Genomic DNA, 19,243 nt, shown 5'->3' on the forward strand with positions numbered 1-19,243 from the left:
AGAAGGGGGTTTTTGGGGTGCCATTTTTTTGGCTGGTGTGTGTGGCCGCGTCGGGCATTTCCGACGCGAAATTCAGCTATATTTTCAGCAGATATTTCACTGAATAAGTAAGCTGTTGCGCCCCTGAGCCAGGGCGAATGTTACGGTAATATTTAATTACCGGGGCTACCTTTATCTACGGAAATATAAGGTACGAAAGTTTAATGTATTTAGGCCTGAAGTTTTGTGTTCAGTGAACCCCTTCTATTAACTGTTTGGGCCTAGTAATTTATTGTTCCTGTTAATGCGTCTGGTTTTCGTTATGGCACAACATAATTATCTTAACTTTCACCTAGTAGTCTCGATTTAAAGATTCTTGTGTGATCCGAGGTAACTGAGTTAGTTGATTTTTAATTCACTTTAAGGATTATTATTTATCATAAATGAACTTTTGCTTTCGTTTGTGCCCAACATAACTATATAGATAACTTATATTTTATTTGATTTCATATGAGTTATGTGTAAGCAACATTGTTTCTCAGTGTTAATCACCTTATGTGTGTCAAACTATTAATATTGGAAATGGTTAACTTTAGGCATAAGCCGCAATTGAAAACCACTTATAGCAGTGCAAATATTTATGAGTAATATAGTAATGTTAAAGTGTGGCGCCCGTATAAACATAATAATAATAGTTGTCCTATTACCTGTGGTAACTATAATTCATTCATGAAGTAATAGTTTAGATCATAAATCCTTAGTTCCAGCTATCAACTGTAATATAGGTGAAAAGAAAGTAAACTTTATGTTTCGGATCTCGTATATGAACCGCCACCTTCTTCTGTACAATGAGTTATGGGAATAGTGCTACCAATGTATATGATTACTTATCAGAGTGATAGTGAGTGACTGTAAACAGAACCACACACAAAGTAATTTCGCTTATTAACTAGCAACAGAAAAAAAATTTGTTCCAAACACACAACAATAATTATACCACTCATTGCCGTAAAGTAAGGCATTTTAAAACTCAACAGTATTAAATACAGTTAATTTTTCCTTCAAATAACTTTTGTAGAAGCTTTAACTCATTTTAAAAACAAATTAAAAAATTAAATTGATGGTTATTATTTTTATTTGACAAATAAATAGAAACACGCAGTATGTTTAAGATTTTAGTGAGTTTTCCAGGTTTAACTGTCACTCAAAACGATGGAATATTTAAGATCATTCAAAATAAAATATCACTTTGCATTAATATTATGTTTTTTTGGGCCGTATTTTATAAATCAGAAACAATATTGCCTTCCTAAAATTTTTAAGCGTTCAATTAGTTGCAAAATTATGTAAATTGTGTTTCGGTTTAGTGACTAAATTCCTTTAATGTTCTCAAATCCATATAAATTTTCAAGAAAGCGGTTAAAATGTAAAATTGGCTTTCACAAAGTAATAAATGAATGCAGCATTCTAGCATGTAAAAATTAAACTAATATGGCGGCAGCACACTCTAGCAGAAAAAAAAACAATATGTCGGCAACGACCCCCAACAGACGAAAACAAGATTGCCGCCATGACGTCATACTGAATGACATAATATCTGTCTTAGAATTAGTGATGTGAGGTCAATCTGCCGTAGCTTCCGTGGAAGAAGTATCTGTCATCATTTTTAATCGATTGATTTCGCCGAGTACGAACGAAGGACTCCACGATTTTAAAATGTTATTATTTAATTTTTTCCATTAAAATCGGATAACTACGGAATTTCAAGATGGCAGCCGTAATGAAAATTGCAACATTGGGGGATTTGAGTGCTTGTTTCTAAGATGATTACATTTAAGATGGAATCTGAGGTCAGAGTTAGAGGTCATGGTCAAGGTAAAATGTCAAGGTGAAGGTAAAATATCAAGTTCAAGACCACAATTCAAATTCAAATATCAAGTTCGAAGGTCAAGCCAAGGTCAAATGTCAAGGTCATATGTCAAGGTCAAGGTCAAAGGTCACATTTAAATTTTAAAAATCGTATTTAAATATTTTTTATGAATTTTGACTTTTTCCCCATTATAATCATATAATAATTACGGATTTTCAATATGGTGGACAGTTTTCAAAATGGTGAAGGTTTTTATACTTAAATTTTGTTAATTAATTGTTTTAATATTTTTTTAATATTCCATTAAATTCGGATAATATTTATGGAGTTTCAAGATGGCGGCCGTAACGGAAATTGCAACGCTAGGGAGTGTGGTGTTAGATAGCAGAAAGCTCTAGAATTCAAAATGGCGGAACATTCTAGATATCAATACGGTGGATTCATCATGGCCACAGGGGCTAAGGTCAATGGTCAAGTCAAGGTCGTCCAAAATGGCCGCAGTGATGTCGCATTCCAAGATGGCGGTCGGCTTCTCACGCTCCTCAACCAGGAACCAGTTTCCGGATCGGCATTTACATACTACATACTAACATGCTTAGATATTTAGCACTGGCACCTGTGGATAATTTAAAATAACATAATACATGTCTTATTGAGGTAGTAATTGAAGTTCAAAATTGTTAAATTTATTGAATTGAACTCCTCAGAGAAAAAATTTGATTTCCCTTACATGAGCTTAGAATATATATCATTAAATACTCATATTATAATACCTACTTATTTTAAAACTCAGAATTACTCTTTACTATGACTATTTTAGTTCTCAAATACACTCCAGGGTAGTTTCACTATCCTAAAGTTTCTTTTAGCACACTAATATGTTTGGTATGTCCCCCAATGTTTACGAAAGTAACTATATACGGGTTTAATTTGATACACATGGGTCCACCATCACTGTGACACATTTCCGTTCATAAATTCCGTTCCATTTTCACGAAATTACTCCTACCAAATGCCGTACACCGAGATGCTTACATTTCAAAAACAGAATCACTGAAACCAACCCGGAGCAGCCACGTGATTAGAAACACCTATCAGCCGCAGTACTTCTTGCGCTCTCACACAATGTTTTGCTCTTGTCTTCGCAATTTTCCATACATAGGCAACCATGGCAACCATGTTTAGCATTTGAACTCTATTCTAGCACATGCCTTTCTTGGTAAATAACTTTGCTCCAATCCTATTGAATCTCTCCAAAGACTTCCAAAACCTCCTTCATAATACTATGTATAGTAACTCCGCTCACTAAAGAGCTGCAGAGAGACTAACATAAGAGCTGAAAGCCATGTTCCGTTTTGTTGCATACAAATTTTCCTATTGCATAAACACTTCTACAAACAGGTTGCATTAATATTCCTCAACAAAAGTATGTTCGTGACACAAAAAACTAACACAACTGTCAGTCTATTGGTTAGCTCTAAAACACAGCGCTATATTAACAGAGTCCTAAGGACACATGTCACCAGTCAGTTGGTAATGCGAACCGAGCAGTATTGATCTTCAACACGTTTGTGAAGTTAGAAGTAGTTTCAGTAGATATCTTATAAGTAATCATTCCTTCTATTATACCTTTAACCAGACACCCCTCCATTAATCAGTTATACATTGTAAGACTACGTTATGAGTATACGCAATAAACGTATAGGCATCCAAAAATTGTATTTGAGCTTATTATAATAGGGTCATTAAAAAAACAAAGTTGTGATTATGCACCAAAGAAAATATTATTTTGTAACCAAATGTGTAGCCGGAAAAAAGTGTTTTTAAAGCAAAGTTACCAAAATTAGCATAATTACAGGAAAAAATATTTTGAGAGAAAATGCAAAATTTAAACACTTTCACAATTTAACAAAATATGCCAGACACAACAAGAAAACTCTCTGCACAGTTAATGGCACTTTACTAACCTAATAAGTACTGTACCCTAAAATTTTTAACAAATTATTCTTTTTTTTTAATCTATAGTTTTGGATAATTTTTATTTCACTACTTACTGTACTGGACAAACCTATAAAGACGTATCTTTGTTCTGAGATACAAATGTCTGTTCTGTGAAACATTTGCAACAGAGGCATGAAAATGACAATTACGTGATAAAATTGTAGATCATATCTTGTTTATAATAAGTGCAATTTTGCTGATTGGGTAGTATTTTAGACCCACAATTGCAATCTTCATAGTCTTACAATGTAAGTCTCCGGTTGTTTAAAATCAGACACAAATGTTGCGTCCTCGGAGAACGATTTATAGAGAATTAGTATATTCTTTAAATTATTTCGCTGCAAAAAAATGTAACATTTTGAGTATATGATTCATATATAAAACAATTTTACAAAGTTTTTTCACAATCAGCAAAATTAAAATTCTTACAATGTTAAATCAACGATGTCAGTTGGTCAAATACATTGCTCATTTCCACTGTCAGGTTTACTTTTATCACTGATTACGGAAGTTATTGTATAACATGCATTGTTAAAATTCCCTTAACCTTTAACCAAGACAGAGCATCATTTCCATGAAAATTTCTAACTTGCAGTAAAAGCTGATGTCATACATTTCTTCTAAAAGAGGACTTAAATATGTAATTGCAATCAAAGAAGTGCAGTATCACTCCTAGGGCAATCCCATAGAATAAGATACACACGTTTTACCAAATTAGTCTTATTAGATTGCAGACATATTAAATGGGGAGCCGGTATTATATTTATAGTTACCACTAGAAATAACAGTCGGTAGAGTGTTATGAAAATGAGTATTACTAGAGTAAACAGAGCATTTGATTTCACATTGCTTGGACATGTGCTAGAAATTCCCAATCAATCAACGTGTTTATAAATGTTTATAAATGTCATTATATATTAAGAACAATCTGTGTGAACTCGCCGACCCAATAAGACTATATTCATTATATCCTCTTAGCCATTAGTATGGCACACTTGCTGGTTATTCCCGGGAACACCTCTTTGCCATCCACCTTGTAGTCCTTGTAGTCGATGCGCGCCAACTCCTCGAAGCCGTCCCTGGTGGCCAGCACCTGCGACTCTATGGCAGTGAATGCAGTCACCGTCAGCTTCACCCCCACGGCCCGGCCCACGTCGAACCTGGCCTTCAGAAGCTCCTTGCCCAGCCCTTGGCCTTGGAACTCCTTGGCCACCGACAGCCCCACTGCTGTGATGTACTCCTCCACTCCGTACTTCTCGAAAGGGTCTGCCAAGGATTCCAAGTAGTCTATAAACGTCAAGATCTTTTGGGCGACATCGTTTTCGTACTACGGGAGAGAAAAAAATTTAAAATCACACAATAAAGACCCATAATGCAATAAATAATTAGGGGTGAGAAGCCAAGGAGTACAAGTGGCTTATTAAATAATAATAGAGTTAAGTGCGGTCATGGATAGTTAAAACATATTAAATGTTGATGACAAAGAGATACAAGTAAACGTCTGCCATGTGCTGAGATCGACGACATAATAATAAACTACTTTAAGAATCAGCTGTTTTATTTTAACTTCAAACTGCAGTCCCACAAAATGATGAAATTTTAACTTGGACCCATTGGCTTCTAATACCTTCAATACAATTGTACTAAAGCTTAAAGGTAAATTGAGATGTGGCACTTTGCTTTTATAACGTTACAAGGAAATAAAACACTACCTCCAGCTTGACATCCTCCTCAGCCTTGGTGTGAATGCCGATTATATTGGCACCCACGATCCTGGGTAGACGGCCATCGTCTTCGAGGAAGGCGACGACAGCTATCCTCTGGGCCAGCAATTTCCCCCAGTAATCACGCAACCCCTGCATGTTCACCGGGTCTTCGCCCACATTCAGGCATTTACTGATTGGTTCGTTTTTCATGTAGTGTTGCTGCATGAAGTCAAGTAGGTCCTCTTCGCGGTCCTTGGGAATGTCCTGGATGACGAAGGACGGCACCTTGCCATCCACCGGCTTCCTGCCGACCGCTCGCCGCCACACCTTGGGGTGTGGCACTGAGTCGGGTCTCTTCCAGCCGGGCATTGTCCTCCTGGGATGCTGCTTCTACCTGCACACAGAGATCAGTTATACAAGGACACGACTTCATGGGCCACTCTCTCTACCTGCACACAGAGAGCAGTTATACAAGGACACATTGTCCATCTTGGCTACAGTCTCTACCTGCACAACCTTGTACGCAGAGAACAGTTGTACAAGGACACATTGTCCATCTTGGCTACAGCCTCTACCTGCACAATCTTGTACGCAGAGAACAGTTGTACAAGGACACATTGTCCATCTTGGCTACAGCCTCTACCTGCACAATCTTGTATGCAGATAACAGTTGTACAAGGACACATTGTCCACCTTAGCTACAGCCTCTACCTGCACAATATTGTATGCAGAGAACCCAACACACATATGAATACATTTCCCTCACTTATCCTAAAGAAAAGCATTAAAAATAAAAATAACATGTGAAGAATATCTTCATTATGTTAGCTGAAACTAAGCTACAGATGATTTAAAAGTCGATGTTTCATGCAACGATCCTGAAATTTGATAGTTCTCAAAAGTAGTACGGATACTATACGTTTCATTTGGCTACTTTTTTTCTGTCAAAAAAGTTTGTAAACAACTCCACATGGTCGCCAGTTTTCGTGAACAAACATTGTGTGTTGCTTTGCGATTGAAAGTTTGTAAATGTATATTAATGGTACTGCTTTTGGGGATTTTAAAATTGCAAGTATTCTCTTGTATTTGAATAACATATTCAGAATCTAATCGACAAAACATTTTATCCACCCTGAAAGTAGGCGAACCTATTGTTCCCTTGGTTGTATGGAATATTAGCCCGTGATACGGAGCTGTGACCAAAGGTGTGAGGCCGGGCCCCATCAGAGTCCCAACTCCCACTGCAAGCATCAACTCTTGTTACCTTCCACAAGGTAAACACTTGCCCAGATGGGGCCTAACCTGCATATTAAATTCAAACAAAGGGATAAAACCTATGCTGAAAGTGTAAGGTGGCAGAACATTGACCAAAAACATAAAAATTAGTTCCATCGTTTATTTTTAATCTTTAACATATCTCATAAATAACTTCCAGTACAAAAATAGTTATAGCTGTGATGACTAGTTAGTCCAAACAAATATTATAATTTACACACAATAAATACTATATCTAACTTTGTAGTTTTCTTTGGTATAAGCTCTAAGCTAGAAAAGCCAACATTTATAAGCTACATTTGAATGCCTAATATCTTTACCAATATTAACAAAATTATTAACCAACTCATAAGGCGCTAAATCAAGTTATTGAAAACAATATGGCCACCAAACAAGAAAATGCACAGGAGGTGCAGAAAATGGAACAAGTGCCAAATCCACATTATGAGCACCTAAACAACACTTTAAGTTTAAACAGGTGCATCATATTCACAAAAAACACAAATCCAACAGATACTATACACACTAACAAAGTTATTATCATCATCAAAAATTCAAACTCTAGTGGCAATTTCATAATTACAACCCTACCAATACTAGCTCTCCAAAACACCTTTCCTGCTGTCGAACTCTGCTCTCTCTCTCTTTCTCTCTCTCTCTCTCTCTCTCTCTCATGCCTCATGATGATGGTGGTGATGGTCCTGCTGCTCCATGCCTAACTGGTCAAAGCCCGAGCTTATATACCCATTTTCTCTCCCCCCTTCCCTCATATTGCCCCTCCAATTCTCTGGTTTAATTTAATAATAAAGATGATTTTAGAATCTTCTAGAAGGATCTTCATACCAGTTTACATAATCGATATATATAACCGATTTATGGGATTTCTTCTTCTTCTTCTTCTTGAATCCGGAGTTGGTAACACTGAATTCGATGTTGTGTTGGAATGAAGTCTCCACTTTGTCTATGGTTTTTGTGTGAAAGTGCACTGTCTTTGCCGCACACAGCCGTAGCCTATCTATGAGTCGTGATGCCACAAGATGTCAGTTTATTCCTACCCGCTAACATGAAAGGCATAGAATACATGAAAGGTAAGCTTCTTCATATCCTTAAACATTTGTGTGTAGAATCTCAAATTAACATCTCGTGATCATACACAGTCTCAGGTGGATCCAGAATATCAAGAAAAGAAGGGAAGTGGTGTGCTTATAAACTAAGTTCCTCTTCCCCCCAATTTTTTTGCTTTCTCCCTCTCCACAACCCGTTTTTACCATAAAATGCTATGTTGGCATGTATAAATTGTATTGAGAAGATGAGACAGCTTAGCTTCTCAAGCCTATTCCCCCTGGCTACTACTACTACTACTGGTTGTAACCAGACAGAACTTGCTAACTTATTCAGTCCATCACTTTGTGTTTTCTATCGTCAGGCAATTATTATCAACGCATCACTCTACTAATCTTTGCAGTACGATGTAGCCTGTTTGGAGACAAGTCAATTAACTGAAATAAGGCGCCACTTTGTCTCTTGTTTGTCCAGCTAGAATTTTTCTCTCTCTGTGGAATTAACGGTTACTGGCTCAGGGATCTTGGTTTGACACACTACATTTTAGTAATTCTACAAAAAAGTTAATGTAAAACTATAGTTTACTTCAGGCTTCACCTGGTGCTTTGGCAGAGCGAAGACCGACTCTTTGTGCTGCAAATTCGAGAATTTATTTTGGGTTGGTGATTCAGCATTACCAATTTCGACATCGATGGTAGGAGTTTCATCTTCATCGAAGATATTAATGTCAGCGATGCTTACAACCTCGGAGATCTCGAAGGTAGCAGCTTAAGCGAGCTTAGTGTTGCATGCAGAGGAAACCTCGATGCATACAATAACCTCAAAATTGGCGAATTCATCGTCGATGACTGTCAGAAGTCTACCAACGTCTTTCGAGAATCGATTTCGTCACTGTGGAAAGATGTTCTCCAACAGTAGTAATGCTCGTCGACATGAAAAAATATATTATTATAAGACTGCCTAGTAAAAAAGTATGGTTGTGAGTAATGTTACAAGCAGTTTGTATAGAAGATAAGTTGAAAAGACACTTGAAAACATCCAAAGGTCCTGCTGCGTGGCAGAAACTGATAAAAAGTAACGCTGCCAAAGTGATGCATTGATACGCTTTAAAGTACACAGAGAATTTGTATAACATTAGCATCTGGCCCAGGCCTGAAAGTTTCGTTGTCATCCAATATACATCCTTGCAACTACTTTGATTTGATGTTCGCATTTTCCCATGATGCACGAAGAATCGCAAAGAGTGTCTGAAGAATCCTTCTCGTATGAAATTTCTCTGTGATAAGTTCCAGCTTTGGTTTACTCGTAATGGCAGTTTGAGAATACATTCAAAAAACTGCAAATGTTAAGTTCATTTGCCTACTTAGGAACTACCGGCGGACATTTCGACTCTTCTGATTAGGTTGGAGACTCGTATGCGTACAGGCACCCAAACATATGCGCAGAAACCTATGCGATGACGTCTGGACATGAATCTAAATCTTAGACTGCGCTTGGTGTATTACAGGTACTTGAAATCCGCATTCGTGGAATATTGAAAGACTACAATTATCAAAATAAATTTGTACTTTTCTTTCAGATATCAAGCAGAACATAGTCAGCTTGCAGATGAAGTAGCAACATACGGATCTTAAAATATAACTTGTGGTTGGACTTGGGTATAAAGCAAAACATATATGTTTGAGGATCAAGCGAAGAAGTGCACTTTCAAGACAGTGAATGCTCCTATTTACAATTATGGCGTTGTGAAGTAGGTAGTCTGTTAAATAGAGAATCGAGAAACTCTGTCAAGAAAAAAAAAGACTATGTGGAGACAGGTTTTGGCTGATCGATGTTTTCAGTAAATTGATTGGAGCTGTGAATTAGTCAGTTAAAGCCAATGCGGAAATAAATGCTTATTAGAATGTTAACTTTCGCAAGTGTTCATACGGTAAAGTAGAATTTACATAATAAATTTTTGTAATAATTTGTTTTAATTCTTGCAACTAAAAACTTACACTTTTAATATGAAATATTAGTGCACTGAAGTGACGTTAATTAAATAATTGTTTTGCAAATTTTGAAGTTCTAGGTCAAATGTTAAGGTAATCCAAGATGGTTGCCACAACTTCACAATTAAAGATGGCGGACACCGGCTCGAGCTCTTAACTCCTACTTCTGAGCCAGTACCGATATTTATACACTACTAGAATCTGAATAATGTTTTTTTAAACAAAGTTATACAACAAAATTTTCGCTAGCGTACAATAATTTCATTTAAATAATCAGGTTATCATACTTATTTCTCATACATTTTTAATGTGTTTTTATTTTTATAAAATCATCATAATTAAAAAATATCAATGGAAACAATATTGTTTCGTAAGTTCTACTTCGAATACATGGTAATTCAGTTATAATTTTGAAGTTGTGACTTTTGTAATGTTTGAAATCGCCTGCACCCCTATAAGGCCAAATCCTTGACCACGCTACAGGTCGTCGCTTGTCGCTGTCACACGGAGATAGCACAGCGCCAATGACGGGGTTAGTCAACGGTTCGTTGAGTCGGGTTATCGTGAACGACTCACCTGACACGGATCCCCACTAACAGCTGCTTGTGATTGCGTAGCTGGTGTTCTTTATATCTGCTGCTGTCCGTGAGCCTTATCTCAAAGGTAAAACCTTGCAGATTAAATATCGCCTCTAGACACAATAAGGCACACCTGCATTAAGAATACAACCACTAAAATTAAAAAAAAAAAAAATGTTTACTATACATTGTTTCAGAACATTCTATTATGCGTTCTGTTACATGTGAAAAATGAAATCGGTTATAATGGATACGAAACTTTTGGCGCTATATATCGAGCCTCATTTATACTTAAAACACCTATAGAGTTGATTAATCAAAATCGAAAATATAAATTTTAATGTATTTTCCACAGTACTAAAGACTTTATTTAACTATTTTAGCATAAATAATTTTGTAAAGAAACAATTGTTAATTCCAGAACAAAATATATTTACTTGTGTTAATTTTTACGTACAGTAATGGTTACTGAATAAAAATATCCTTCCGATTTTAAAATATTTATTAATAATTTATAGTTACATAAACCCAAGAAAGCACATAAAAATATTGGAAATGATATGGAAATAAAAACTTTTATTATAAAAAAATGGCTCCGTTGATAAAGTTCACAAAGCGACATATTCATAGCAGATACATTTTTAAAAAATTTAATGTGATTTTATGAGAATTTTGTTTTAAGGTTTGCCCTTTGTAGGTAACGTGTTAGAACCACAACCCAACACGACACAGTTGCCATCTTGCGCACGAGCAACATCAGGCTACTCGATTCCGTGACAAAGATTTTGGTTCAGTTGAGATGATGCATTTGCATTCTTAGATTACTTTTCCGTGGCAATCAATATGCATTCCCGCCACTTGTGAGTTTTTTTTTTTTTGCTGGTACAAAGTTTTAATTTCATGTTAGTTGATAGTTAAATCGGTATTAATTTCGCCGTTTTTTCAAAATTCTTCTTTCTAACTTATTGACACCGGTTTATACATGTACCTGCTGCATAGATACGACAGCGCTATTTTATACTTTTTATACTTTACGCAAGCATACCTTATTTTATTACGTAATCTGAGGTTAATGTAATTTGCTGCAGTCTTGAACGCCCATTTCAAGTTGAACTTTGATATTAAGGCGATTGGTGCACGGTAAAAAACGGTCACAGGCCCGAAAACAATGAATTTTGTATCATATGACCACTAAAGAGTCTAGATGCCTATGTGGGTGACCGTTACTATGTAGGGAGGTCAGGAGCTTAGTTCCAGCTCGTCAGTGGTGAGATGGCCTTCATACGGGAAGGGTGTCGCTGGTGGTCGCTCTGCGGCCTGCCATCTAGCGGTAACTAACAAAACCTCGAAGATTGTATCTCGCTCTCCCTCTAACACACAGCCGATAAGGTTTTATCGTGCCCGGAGGAGGGGAAGGTTTAGCAGGTTTTTCTTTCACTCATCCTTCGCCATGGGGAGGCGGAATGGATTATTCTTTTGTCCGTAACTGCGCACATGTGGCTTAGAGCTAACCTCTCCACTCCCGCACATCTTCTCACTCAACTCGCTCGTTCTCTCACACTATTTCAATAAATCTTTTCAAATCTTCAACATCAATACTTTAAACCATTGCGCTTCCTACGGATTAATTATATTTCATGCACGTGCCCGAATTCAGCTGTAAAAAAATAAAATGGGTAGTCAATTTTTTTCTTCAAAAACCTTCCGAAACACTGTGTGTTAAAAAACATTCTGAAAGCCCATTTTTCTAGATAAATGGAAATTCTAAATCACCTACGCCACAAGGAAACATTGTGCTTTAATATTATGTAAAGAAAACACCTCTTAGTTTTATAGTTATGTAAAGGTGGTGTGATATGTTTTAGATGTCGCACCATCTTATCATCCATGTAGAAGAGTTACCCGAAAAGCTAACAAGACTATTGTCATGGAAATGGAAATATGGTTAAGGAAATATTTTTCAAATGTTTGTAAATAGTAAACAACATATAAAAAAACTTATAACTGTAAAATTAAAATACAACCAACCCTATAGCAAATTTAATTTCAATATGAAAAAGTCTACAATAATGTTTACAAGAAACGAAATTGCAATAGCAATACAAATATATCGCAATTTTGTTACATTGTTAACATATATATTATTTTTAATAAAGGCAATAAAAAGGACATACTCAATATTTGGAATACAATAAATACCTTAAGCCCTACATAATTGCTGCGATATTCACAATAAACGCTTTTCTTAAATATAGTAATTAAAAAACATTGTAAATAAATTATGAACATACATATTATGGTGAAGGAAAGTGGACACTATCACACTGAAAAATCTTAGAGGGTAGTTTTCCTCATCTTATTTCTTTCTTTGCGTTTTTGGTCTTGTTCGTTAAAATATTTCATGTTCAAATACTTGTTACGCATATACGTTCTTGTCCTGACAAAACAGTATATAACTTCTTCTGGATATTTATTTTCAGTAGTTCCGCAAATAATTTTAGTCAGTGATACAAAAATCCGCTCTTTTTTGCACAAATTGTTGCTATGAACATTATCAAAACACATTTCAGCGATCTTTATTAATTCAAAAAATTCATTAGTGGGACATTTTAAGTTACCCTTTGATTGTACATGTATCCAGCTATCGTCCTCCGAATTGAAATCCGTAGTGCCAAGGTCAGGATATTTATTTCTGAAACGGTGAGCTGTATAGCCAGAAACATATTTCAGCCCTTCAAGAGAAATTTCGTCACTTGAAAGGGGCCTGGCCTCTAAATCTAAGTCTATTTCTTCCATGTCAGCAAGATCTATTTCATTTAAAGGTGATTTCTCTTGAAATGTCTTTGTAAAATACATTTCCTTGCACAAAAGTAGTTCTGTAATTTCATTCTGATAAGCACTGTCATGTTCCATTTCATTTGACGAAAAATCACTTACCAAACACATTTCGTCTGTCTTCTCATCCGTGTTTTTCCGTTCAGCAAAAACTGCTGCAGAATGTTTTCACAATATGTAGTTTATAATTCTGTATTTAAAGTAAATGGGCGACAGATGCGTATTTTGATGTCCCATACCTCTAATATACAGAGAGAGAAAAAACCACTCTAACACATCTTAGTTCAGTTTAACTGTTAACAAATATTTAGGTTAACAGGTCCTATACATATTTCCGAATGTTTTACTGACTGAGTTATACTGGACATTAATTAAATTGATCGCTGATATTTATACTTTTAAACGAAATTTTGAATTTATCATTTTATGTAAACTCTAATGCGTTAAAAAATGTAACGCAACACTACACACAGGTAGTGATGTCTAGTGCACTGCCCTATGCACATTAGTTAACAAAAAAATAAAATGAAATTGTGCCATTTCAGTGCCACTTTCAGGCACAAATGTAATAATTTAAATTTTATTTTTATTTTTTATAGAAGGAAACCAAATAATAAATTTGTAATTTTTATTTTATTAAATTTTGATGCCATTACTGTACACTCCGACGTAAGCTTGTGCTACCCAGTGCACCTGCGCTTGTTCGCAGGCTTCAATTAGATACTGGTTGCTGACGATTTGTGGTCGCAGCATCTCGGCCGCGGTTCGCGTCACGGTTGCTCCATGTAACAAAATGATGTTCGTGTTAGCGAACGCTACCCCAACCCCACTGCTAGCAACTTTCATTTCTCGGAGGCAAGCATAGGTAAGGGTTTTGCAAGCACGCCTCTGGACCAAGTTACAGCCAGCGGCGAAGCCTCGGGACGGTCCACATGACGCCTTTCCCAGGCGACTTAGCAAATTTAAACCCCCCTCCCCTCAACACCCACCTGTGGCTTCACGAGAACTCAAACCCGGAGCAACGACCCCCAGTGAACCCCGGGCGGAGACCTGGTCTCCCCAAGGACATTCCCACTTGTCAAACAGAGCCCTCAGCGAAGTCTAGCGGCGGGAAAAATCCCTAACCTTGCTCTGAGCGCTGGTCGCGAGCGCGCCCACTGCACTCTAGCGGACGTTTCTGTGACCCTCCAGACAGGTTCTCGTATTGGCCACCAGAGCGCAATACTTATCCCTCCCATAAGAGACAGCTTGTCACAATCGACCTTGGCAGCAGTCGCAGTGCGATTGCGATTTTAGTTCGCCTACGACTCGCGTGAGAGCGCAGCGAACAGGTTGCAGGCTGCTTCGCCCCTTCGGGCATCTCCGGACACCTTCGGGCAATCACCACCCCCCCCCCCTTCTTTGGCTGGGGGCAGTTGCTTACTTTAATTAGGCGCCCCGACGCCATTTTTTGAAGATTCGGCGGGCAGCATCTGGTCTGTGCGGACCACGCGTCGCGATCCGCGAGAGTTAATCTCCGAAGTTTATCTCCAAGACTCGACACTACGTCATGTAGTCGCCAACGTCAAGGCATAGAGGCCTCAATTTTTTTAGTTTTAAATTTTGCTGCCCGCAATAGTTATTTGCTAATCTAAATTATTTATTTCTCTCTCTCAACATGTCTACCGCGACCATTCGTGCCGCGAGCTGCCTTCTCTGCTCCTGCAGCCAGCCTACATGACTTCACCCCGCTGTTTTGGGTAAGTGGTCGTCATCCTTCCCCCCCCCCCTTTTTTTTGCCTTTCCCTGGGCATATTTTTGCCCAGTCTTAGCCGCCTGTTAACCAGTCTAAGTAATTTGGGACTTTGGTTGCAGGCGGGGTCCAAGTTGAGCTCCAAGTTCCAAAATTAGCTGCAAGCTCCACTCCAAGTTTAACTCCGAGTTGCTACTAAAAATGATTTCTTCTGGACGTAATCTGCTGAAACCTCCGGTGCCAGGACACAGGACATAATTAAATGTCAATGTAATTGTTTTTTTTTTTTTTGAGCCTGCGAGCTAACTTAAAACCAGTATTAAATTCAAGAGGTATTATGCATTTTGTTGCCCCGGGGCTCCCTCTATTTTGTAATCAATATGTTTTAATACCAATGTAATTAAAAGATAAAAACAAAAGTAAATTAGTTAAGTAAAAGGGCACTTATATAAATCAAACCACCAGTCTTGTTATTTCATTATTATTCATCCCCGATCCTCATAGCCTACTAGAGTTGCTAGGAGGTTATAAATAAAATTCTTTTATACGACGTCTGGGCACCTCTGTGATTATTGTGGTTATTGTTTTGTTTTCTGGGCTGATGCTTCCAAGGCCTTAATTTAATTATTCACTTTTTAGTGTTTACCTACAGCCCAGCTTTCGTAAGAAAAATGGTACTCAGTGCATGGTTTCTTACAAAAATGGTAGCAGAGTGTGGTTTGATCTTTGCTACAAGTTGGTAGCATAGAGCAATTTTCTGTTTCAAGTTGGAAGTTGGTAGTATTTTAAGTGGTTTGGTTTATATGCATACCCAAATAATAATTTTAATTTTTAATTTGAAATTTCAATTTTAAATTTGAAACATAATGTAATATATAACTAAATGGTTTTTCCTTTGACCGACGGTCGCGTATTTTTCTCCACGCAGCCCAAGGCGGGCTCCAGGCCTCGTCACTCAGCTGATGGCCTTATCACTAGAACGTGCTCACCCGTTGTAAACAACACCCCCTCCCCCCCCTTCGCACCTTATCTCTCATGGCGCGCGTTGTCGCGTCGAGTTCAGTTCAGCACCCTGGGCGACCTTCACAGGACGACTGACTGTACTGCCACAGCGGCCTGCTGGGCACGCAACTTGACGAACGTCATTCGTCCTCCGAGCCAAGCAGTAATAATTAATTTTCATTACCGGCTAGGACGCATGTGTTTGACCCATCCTAGGTATAAAGTTAAAGTTTTCTAAACAAAGACTTTTGTTACTTTGGGCACATACTTCCGACCTGCTGGAGTAACGATGATATTATTAAACTAAGTTAAGTTAAGAGTGTCTTATGTATAGAATTTAAGGTACTTTTTAAACAATAGTTTTAAGTCTTTGTTGGTATTTTTTTTGACCAACCAACGTCAAAAGTTAGTGTATTTTTTTTTTGTCTTTGTAAGATTGGACCAAGGTCCAACGACGAAATGAACACATTGCTCACACCCGAGTATCTCCTCCCTGACGAGCTTATGTATGAACTACGGTTTCGAGGCTTATCAGACCTCGGCGACGTGGCCACGCTCCGGAAAAGACTCCGAGCTGCGTGTGCCGAAGAGATTCAGCCACAAATAGCTAATCTCGCGAACTTGGACACATTGAATGAATTTAATTGTGATTGTAACAAATTTCAAGATCTCTACAGAATCACTAATTCTGTAGGAGATGAAACAAGTAAAAACAACATCCTCTGTGCGCTAACTCGCTTGAGCCATATCGGCACGAGGTTTACTAACCTCAAAATAGTAGCCGCAAACAAATTAAATGGGATCTACCAAAAGGAGATCGACAAATGTAGGCAGCAGATTCCTGGTCTAACCTTCCAATTGCGGAGCAAACTAGCCGCAATAGACCAAGGATTACTTGAACCCGTAGAGGCAGTGGCAGGAGGAGCAACTGCCACTCAAGTACAGCCACCTCCAAAACAAATGCAAACCGGAGGTAGCTCTTTCCCTACCCCCCCCCTCCTTTAACCTCCCCCCCTCCTTTAACCTCCCCCCCTCCATCACCCCCGTAATACCACGCCGTCAGGCATTCCCTGTCACCACCTCTACATACATTAACTTGCAGTTTCCCTCCGCGACTGTCATGGCGACTGGTACTCAACAGAGCACCAATGTTACATATACTCATCCCATTCAATCGTTCACAGCTCACCCTTTTTACAGGCCCCAACCCATATACCTACCCTCCACCTCACCCACCATTTTCAACCCCTATCGTGAATTGAGGTCCGCCTTTTCATCCCTTCAAACCTCTCCGGAAGCCCAACCCACCTCCTCGGCCATTGAAAGGTCAGGTTCGCCACTTATAGCCTTTCCTTCCGCCCTGGCAGCTACGCTGCCACAAGCAGCATCTGTGCCACCCGGTGGCAGAGTAGAGTCGCAACTTCCATACATCAGCCCCGCCACCACATACCTGCCATTGAATCCGCAGGTATATCAACCTCAAAATCAACCTCAACCTCAACCAGCCCCACTTCCATCCTCTACCCTAGCACCGAACCCAGTACCTGTATTTTCTATCTCCAATCAAGCAACTGGAGGCAATTTTTATGCTAAGATTCCACATCCCGTGGAGAGGCTCTTAGCCAATTTTAAGGAAACCACAGGATTGGAGCCCAGGAGCCTAATCGAGTTCCTCAAGCATTTATTCCGAATCAAACAAAAGGCTAATATTCCAGACAGGGAACTGCTGGAAATCATTTTCCCCTTCACACAACCACCCTTGAGCGAGCGAGTGACGCTCGCCATTGAGCAAAATTATTCAATTGACCAATTTCACGAAGACGTACTAAATTATTTTATTCCAACCCGTTTGATGACCAACATCAGACTGGAATGGTACAACAGGCTACAACAAAGAAGTGAAGCCTTACCAAATTTCATAGCAGACATCAAATTAGCTGCACAAATTCTTCGGTTGCGAGTGTCTGAGAACGAGATAGTTTCAAACATCCTTGATGGAATTAATCCGCAGGAAAGATCGAGGGCAGTTTTCCAGTCTCGACCGCAAAACTTTGCCGAGCTTGACCGCCTGTGTATCTCCAACACAAACGTAGAATACACTGACCACCAGCGAAATCGAGAAGCTAATTCCTACGCCCACAACAACGCACGGACAGGAACAGAAAATAAACAGCAATTTTCCAATAAACAATTCCAACAAAGGCACAACTCTGAACACTTTGTTAAGCCCCAGTACAAAGATGAGAGCATACCGGTGTGTAGATACTGTAAAAAGACTGGGCACTACATTGAACAGTGTCGTGCAAAAAACTATCGGCCAAATTTTCACTATTCTCAAAATTCAAAAAACGTGTAAATCGCTGGCCAGAAAGAATCCTTTCTGAGCCAGTACACCAATCAACTGTAAGAAATATTTGCTTCCACACAAACGTAAATAATAAATCTGACAGCAACAAATCAAAACAAAACACAGCTTCCCCAAATCGGTGGAAAAATAAACAACGAAAACAAAAACACAAAACAAACAAGCAAGTCAGAATGAACAAAAGAAAATAAACTGATCATAGCAAGACTGTTACGCTCACGTGTAAGAAATGTAACTGTCCTCGCACGAGTGACAAACGAACATGTCATAACATTTTCGCCAATCTACCCACAGTTTTGCCCTACGCAAACACAACAATTGGAAAACAAGAAGTCCCAGGTCTAATTGATACTGGATCCGTGCGATCATTCGTGTCAGGCCAGCTGTTCAGGAAATTACAACAGGACCGTTTGACTCAAAATGTAGAGCCAATAGAAATACAATGTTTTACAGCCGCTGAACAGCCTTTGAAAGTAAATCGCATTGTCCTTGTTAAAGTAAAAATCGACTTGTTTTCTTGGACTTTCCCATTCTTAGTAGCAGATGATTTAGCCACAGATTTAATTTTTGGTTCAGATTTCATTGTTAAAACAGGCATGATAATTGATTTGAAAGCACGAAAATTTCACTTCAAATTTAACAACCAAGTTTTTGTTTCTTTTGTGTCTCCTGACGCAAAATGTCAGAGCAATGTAAATGCCATTCACGCAAATGCTAAAGGTGAAAACAACATTTCACTAACCCACCTTAACTCCGAACATAGACAAGAAATAGAAAAGTTATGCAGGAACTTTCCCGACGTTTTGAGTGAAAAATTAGGACGCACCCATCTCACACAATATGAAAT

The 19,243-nt window shown here is 38.3% G+C and overlaps 1 protein-coding gene across 1 annotated transcript; it reads right to left on the bottom strand.

Moving 5' to 3' along the window:
• Positions 1–4,814: 4,814 nt before the first annotated feature.
• LOC134542903 (uncharacterized) lies at positions 4,815–5,925 on the bottom strand. Its single transcript, XM_063387489.1, has 2 exons — positions 5,563–5,925; positions 4,815–5,177 (listed from the first exon to the last, which is right to left on the bottom strand). Exons 1-2 carry the CDS (start codon positions 5,923–5,925, stop codon positions 4,815–4,817), a joined length of 726 nt encoding a protein of 241 aa, XP_063243559.1.
• Between the last annotated feature and the right edge of the window lie 13,318 nt (positions 5,926–19,243).

The sequence above is a fragment of the Bacillus rossius genome (assembly GCF_032445375.1).
Source record: "Bacillus rossius redtenbacheri isolate Brsri chromosome 9 unlocalized genomic scaffold, Brsri_v3 Brsri_v3_scf9_2, whole genome shotgun sequence".
Lineage (NCBI taxonomy): Eukaryota > Metazoa > Arthropoda > Insecta > Phasmatodea > Bacillidae > Bacillus > Bacillus rossius.

What these genes read in the sequence shown, in the direction of transcription:
- LOC134542903 (XM_063387489.1), bottom strand. Translation starts at nt 5,925, where the DNA reads ATGCCCGGCTGGAAGAGACCCGACTCAGTGCCACACCCCAAGGTGTGG. An exon ending in AGGAGGATGTCAAGCTGGAG is followed by an intron (nt 5,178 to 5,562) that starts GTAGTGTTTTAT and finishes TCTCTCCCGTAG; the next exon opens with TACGAAAACGATGTCGCCCA.